At 38.1% G+C, this 6,685-nt stretch overlaps 1 protein-coding gene across 1 annotated transcript; it reads right to left on the reverse strand.

Annotated features, from left to right (window-relative positions):
• Positions 1-1,034: 1,034 nt before the first annotated feature.
• LOC102221000 (high choriolytic enzyme 1-like) lies at positions 1,035-6,005 on the reverse strand. The gene is made up of 8 exons (XM_014475347.2): positions 5,898-6,005; positions 4,232-4,277; positions 3,390-3,542; positions 3,039-3,156; positions 1,949-2,127; positions 1,684-1,765; positions 1,290-1,419; positions 1,035-1,166 (listed from the first exon to the last, which is right to left on the reverse strand). The coding sequence occupies exons 1-7, from the start codon at positions 5,967-5,969 to the stop codon at positions 1,293-1,295; spliced, it is 777 nt and encodes a 258-aa protein (XP_014330833.1). The 5' UTR covers positions 5,970-6,005; the 3' UTR covers positions 1,035-1,166; positions 1,290-1,292.
• Positions 6,006-6,685: the final 680 nt, after the last annotated feature.

Genomic DNA, 6,685 nt, shown 5'->3' on the forward strand with positions numbered 1-6,685 from the left:
CCACGTATTTACTATAATATGGGAAATTTTCGGCAAAATACTAATATGGGAGCATAGAGGGAAAGAGGAGTAAAATACTGTAATTTCCTGGCCAAAATGAGAGACTTGACAGGTATGATTCTTGGTGACTCCAGCCTCAATCCACCTCTTGTGGAGACTCTGACTCCTTTTAGGCATTTTACAATCAAATGGCAAAATAAAGTAAGATTAACCACATGTTGCATCTTACATCGTTCCACTGGATGAAGAAAAATGAAAGGTTTATTATTAATAATTACTAAATTAAACCAAACCAGCTTGTTATAACGAATATTAGTTAAGAATTGCTGAAATGGATTTTCAGGTTGCTTAGGAAGTAATAATAGTGTGAGAATGTCGCCTCCTAATGTACAAAAATCTTAACTGTAAATGTGTTTGCACTCAATTCCCTGAATAAGGTTGGGAGTTTTATCTAGAATAAAATACAGTTCAGTGTAAATGTTTGCTCTCAAAATAGTAACTAAACCAGAAGTTAAAATCCAGTGAACATAAAGACACATGCTTTGGATCAACCCCAAGTCATACAGTCAGGTGTGTGGGGGCTATTAAAAATGTCAGGGTTTGCAAAGAAAACCTGATAGGGAAGCATGTTATCTTGTTCTTCACAGAGTCTGTTTCCATGAGACATACTCACTGCTACACCAACCTTTCTTTCTGGAATAGACAATCAAAAATTTCCTCAAATTCAGGGTTAGAATACTCTGTTAGGCTTCGTCTTAAACCAGTGTCTGATCAGGGCTCTCAAATTCCAGTGAGTTCTACAGAACCCTGCTGACAATCTGGTAATTATTATTAAAATGTGTGGACAGTGAACCTGGATGATTGCAGTTTGAGGTTCCTTGTAATATTCCAAGAATGATTTTTCTGTCATGAATAGCTTTAATGACAAGTGCAGTTTTGCACTTGCCTTTTAACTTATACTTTGTTTAAAAAACATAATGTCAGGCAATTGATTCTTTATGTGTGTTAGAAATATATTTAGAAATGCGCAAAGATCAGACTTGGTGCATATTAAAGTTTATTAGAGGCTTTAAGAAAATATCTTGACAAATCAAACTGATGAGACATGGAAGACGATGGACGGTTCCAGCAGTTATCATCTCTTGGGGAAACCAGCAGATAAAACACTGCAGCACAAAAAAATGTCAACATTTAGTTCAACTACTCATATTAACAGATTTCTACAAACTGCTTTTACTGTGTGAACCCATATAGATGACTTTGTTTTATTACATATGCTTTTTTCTTACTGTCTAACAGTTGTACAGTCTGTTCAGTCTGGTGATGTCATTCATGCTCATCTCAGTAGCCGTTCCAAAAGAAACGCTTGAATCGGGAATGGGAACCATAGTGGGCTGGTTGTTTGCAGAGAACGCATACCTGGAACAAACAGAAAGGTTCATCCAAACAGAAATTAAACAGAAAATCATAAACCGTTTTACTGAATAAGGTTTGTGAAAAAGCTCAATAAAGGACAGAGTGCAATAAGTTTAGCTGCTTACACAAACCACACTGTTTGTGTATGATGTTAAATTCCTCGTTTTATATTAACTGGAAATTCTAACAAATATTAATAATACAACTCTTCCAAAGGCTATCTGAAACAATGTTAAATTGCAAATATAGAAGGAAGTTTCTCCAAACCTGTGGTACTGCATGACAGAGTTGTAGTCATAGGGGGTATTTAAGTTTAAAGTGTCAAGCTTATCAAAGGCGTACGCCAAACCTGGGAGGAAAAAAAGAAACAATTATTAGATGAGTTCATAAGGCTGGAGACTGGTGACTGGCAGACTGTCATTTTAGCAGGATAGCTTCTGTATAAATCCTAGACTAAAAGTTATCTGCAGCTCTTCTTACTGGAACAGTATCTTGGAATTGTGACATGTGGGTTAGTAGCTCAGGCTCTGACCAGATTGGATGTTCTCCCACAGGATTCTGATGTACTGGTCCCTGTCGGAGCGGCACTGCTCATGGTTGAAGCCGAGGGCATGAAGCAGCTCGTGCTGGACGGTGCTGTGGTAGATGCAGCCTGCCTGGTCCAGAGACAACGTCTGGCTGTAGCCAAGCCGGCCAACGTACGAGTAACAGCTGCACACACAAATGATACAGTTGTGTGCATTTTACTGGGATTTTAGGTGAGAAAGCAGCAAAGTGTACATCTGGACAATTATTGAAAATTTTGAGAAACAACAAAACTATAACCAGATACCCACAGCATACTTCTCCCACCACGTTTCACAGTGGGGATGATTTGTGTAGAATGATTTGTAGTGCCAGGTTTGCCAAAAACTGTATTTTGCATGAAAGCCATGCAAAATGTTGTCAGTTCTTTTCCATTATCACACGCAATATATTTGCACATAACTACTCTATTTGCCTTCCACTTCATCATCAACCAAAATGAAATTCTAAAAGTGTTTTATTTCATTGTAATAAAGTCAGGGGTATGTTTCTGAAAACTCGTGTGATGCAAAAGAAAGTGTTTCCATTGCAGTTGTGCGAAACATATCTATTTCCATATGGCTGGAAAAAGAACCCACATCCAACAATGCAAAAACATTTTATCAAAAAATGTGATTTTTTTTCCCCCAAAATAGGTGTTTCCATTAAGCAAATTTGTTTCTTATAATTTCAATTAGTGCAATTTTATGGTTAATGGAAACACTGCAGGTATAAATTTCACCCCAGCAGGTTTTTTTGAACTTTTTATTTTAAGTTTAAGTAATTGGACATTGAAAATTCTTCAGATTCATTGAATACATAAATGATGTACTTAAAATTGTGAAAACTTAAAAAAAAACAACTCACAGAACTAACAGAGAAAAAATGGTCCCTCGGACACACATCAAGCTAAATACTTTGTCATTATTTCTGATGTTTTTTCCAGTGTTAGTTTATTTTTTTAAAATTGATGTATTTTCTTCCACTATGCAGATGTTTGGTTCTGGATGTGCATATTGTAATTTTTCACTCAGGATGTGTAGTTTGCAGAGTGTTACCCGTTGTGCGACTGGATGCTCAGATAATCTCTCTCGCTGCTCCGCCTGGTGAAACGGATGCAAGAAACATCACTGAAGGACTGCAGGCCTCGCTCAATGACGGAGAGCTCCCGGGAAGCTGCAGAAAGACGAAAACCAGAATAAAGTCCTTCCTGCAAAAACCTTTTTTCTCCATGTCAGTGTGGAAACAGTTTAAAACGCCCGTTTTAAAAATGAGAAATGATACCAACGTAAAATTCTTACAGAGATCACACAATGATGTGTTGTAAAAAAAATAATAATTTGTTTGTCGTATCAGTACAATCTGTTTGAATCAAATAAAAACATGATGTGTTTTCTCCTGGGTCGTACTGTAGTGATTGGCGATCATGTAGGGGATGTAAACTTTTCCGTCTGCAGATTTGGGCCACAGGCAGCCGCGCGAGGTGCACTGATCTGCGTTCCTCTCATTCTCATTCTTGTAGGCGATATCATCTATTACAAGGGGCTCATCCTCCGTGTGCACTGGTAGAGAATAAGTAAGGTTAGTTCACTTACATGAATATTATGTTAATATAGAAATATACAAATACATTGTGGAAATTTGCAGAGTTTTGTAGGATTTTGGTCATGCCTGCAAAAATCCCCTGACTTATCTATAATTACTAAGGACTGTTACTCAAATGTTTGTGTTTATGGATGACAGAAATAACACTTCAAAAAATGTATTCAAAAGCCTAAAATGAACAGATTTATGCCCATGAAGAGTCTGTGTAAACTTCTCTTCAGCACTGTCTGAAGAAGTAAATCAACGTTTCTGTAAACTGGAAGACTACAATGAAAAACAATTTAAAATAGATTAAAGGAAAACACCCAGATGGTAAAAAGATGTTACGGGGAAAAAGGACTCATTTATTTATGGAACTTGGATTAAAGTTAGGCTCTTAATTTAAGTCAAGTCTGGATTTTCAAAAAGACAAACATTTATTGTTAATTGTCTTCTGACCAAACACACAGAATATAATTTTCTACTAATAGAGAGATGCTCTAAGGCTACCTTATCTGAAGATAGATGATCACGAACATAAAGTGAGGGAAAGAAACCAAACCAGAGCTAGAACACTGCCTTTTAGTTTCAAAAGAGGAGAAAAACAATCCAGACCGTCTGATCTTTTCTAACCACATATACAGACTGACTGTTTTCAGATTCTCACCAACATCCTTGTTGGCTCTCCATAGGAGCTCAGAGACGGACAGTTCCTGGTCAGAGAGCAGAAGGGAAAAAAACAAAAGTAAAACACAAAAATTAGAAAAACAGACTACAGTACTTAGTTTTAATTCATAAAAAGGTGTGCCGTTGCCAGACAAACAGTTCTAACTTATTTCTAGACATACGAAAATTATTACAATTCAGTAAAATTCAACTACAGAGATTATAAAACAGTCAGATTAATTAATTTTGAATAAGTCTATGTGGGTTCTTTTAACTACTGGAAGATCACTTAAAAACATTCAAACTGGATTTTCAGGTTCATACAAACCCATCAAAGTTTTGACAATCTACAACTACCACATTGTCTCCCTGTTTTATTCATTTTCAACTCATCACATCATTTAAGGCAGGGGTGCCCAAACCTTTTGAGACCAAGATCTACTTTTTCTCTCACCAGCCAGCTGAGATCTACCTCACGACACAAAGATATAAAAATTGTAAATTAAACTCTATTGACTTATTTTATATGCAAATATCCATCAGTTATAGCAGAAATATTAAAGTGATAGAAAGTCTAATACAGTTTCTTCCTCAGAGAGATTCTGACACTAGGAGGAGGTTACGGGTTTCAGAAGCTGGTTGCAAACCTGAGGCCAGCAGGTGTCAGTCAGTTATGGTAGACCTGAACTTTGGTTTGATGACTGAAATATGAGAAGCTACAGACTGATAGGAGGAACCAAAGAGCTCTGTTAAGATAAAAGCACAACATATGAAGTTGGGATATTTTTCCTCCAACAGGATCCAGAGGATTCACCTCAACCCAGATGTTGGACTGGAATTTATTTCAATGTCATTTAATGTCAGCTCCTCATTTTCAACAGTGAACCTATAAATGTTGAAAAAGGTTATTATGTTGGAGAAAGTTTCATGAACATCAATATTTCCACTAAATAAGAGACAAAAATAAATAGCATGTTTGAAAGAGGAAAAGCCTTTCAGACTCTGAGCTCAAAACAAGATGCCAGAGAACACCATTCAAAACCACTCGTACCTTTTTAGTCTCTCTTTGTCGTTTTAGCACACCCGTTGCCGTGGCAACTGCCTGCGCCCCACAAGCCGAGCAGAGATTAAGTTAAAAACATAACATCCAGTCCGTTTCGATATAAGGTTTTCAGGCTTGATATTTATTTTGCGATTATTAATAAGTCTCTCATGAACACAGCGATGGTTGATTAGTTAATTTAAACTGCTGCTCTGCTCGTCAGAGTCGATCTTTGAGTCCCTTTTTTTGTTAATTGAACCGAAACGCACTGAATTGCGCAACACCTTGTTGAAACAATAATTACTGAGATCGTTAATTTGAACAATTTTTGTTGATTTATTTTTATTCTTTAATAAAATTACAAACGTTTTGGATCTTTGAATATTTTCATAAGCGCGTCAGAAGAGGACGTGCTGGTTTCAGCCTCTTGGCGGCGTTCAGTTTATCACCTACCGCTGAGATCGACTCCAAACCTTCAGCGTATTGAGCAGCCCTGATTTAAGGTGTTCTACAAGACAAATCAGGACTGTACATACTGTAATAATGGTAAAATAATTATATTAAATTAGAAAAGCATCTTATTACTGAATACTGTCATTTAAATGTTACACTGACGGCTCCTCACCTTCTGCTCTTCTGCCAAGCAGGAAATGAAGCCCACCACCAGGACCACGATGACTTTTAACACCACCACCATGTTGCCAACCTGTAAAGTACAGCATTAACACCTGCATCCCCCTGAAACTCCTACTTATACACCATCGTATGTTTACACACTTGTGAACATACATTTGTGTAGTTGGTGATAACAGGCATTGCCTTGAAAACAGGCTGCCTGTTCCCACGATGAGTACACCAAGAGGAAAGTGCCTGAATGAGCAAAAAACACGGTACATCTAGGTGGTGTTTTTTGAGGCCATTTTTTTGGGGGGGGAGGTGCATTTCTTTTGAAATTGTTACTTCCAAGTTTCCTTTGAGGTCTTCTCTGCTGGTTCTCAAGACAAAGTACCTCAAAAGAACATGAAGTTGGCAAGGAGAAGGATTAGTCTTTCTAACCTCTGTCTTCCTCTTATCCAGGACAGGGTTGCAGTAGGAAGGCCCAGGCTTCCCTCTCCCCTGCCACTTGTTCCAGCTCCTGCGGTGGAATCAATAGACGTTCCCATACTGCCTCCAGCGTGTCCTGGGTCTTCCTCTGGGTCTCATCACGGTGGGACGTACCCAGAACACCTCACGCCTTGACACGGAAGGAACTCAACCCTTCTCTGGCTCAATACCAGGACCACTGATCTTTATCCCAGCTGTGAATTGTTCCAGCGAAAACTGTAGATCACTGGATGAGATGTGATCCTGAGGCCACCAAACTGGATCCCCTCAACACCTTGGCTACACCTAGATATTCTGTTCAACATGTCA

This window comes from Xiphophorus maculatus, chromosome 2 (genome assembly GCF_002775205.1).
Source record: "Xiphophorus maculatus strain JP 163 A chromosome 2, X_maculatus-5.0-male, whole genome shotgun sequence".
Taxonomy (NCBI): Eukaryota; Metazoa; Chordata; class Actinopteri; order Cyprinodontiformes; family Poeciliidae; genus Xiphophorus; species Xiphophorus maculatus.

Coding starts and splice junctions, on each gene's coding strand:
- LOC102221000 (XM_014475347.2), bottom strand. CDS start 5,969: ATGGTGGTGGTGTTAAAAGTCATCGTGGTCCTGGTGGTGGGCTTCATT. Junction 3,157..3,389: donor CATGATCGCCAATCACTACA/GTACGACCCAGG, acceptor GTCTTTCTGCAG/CTTCCCGGGAGCTCTCCGTC. Junction 1,420..1,683: donor TCTGTCATGCAGTACCACAG/GTTTGGAGAAAC, acceptor TGTTTGTTCCAG/GTATGCGTTCTCTGCAAACA.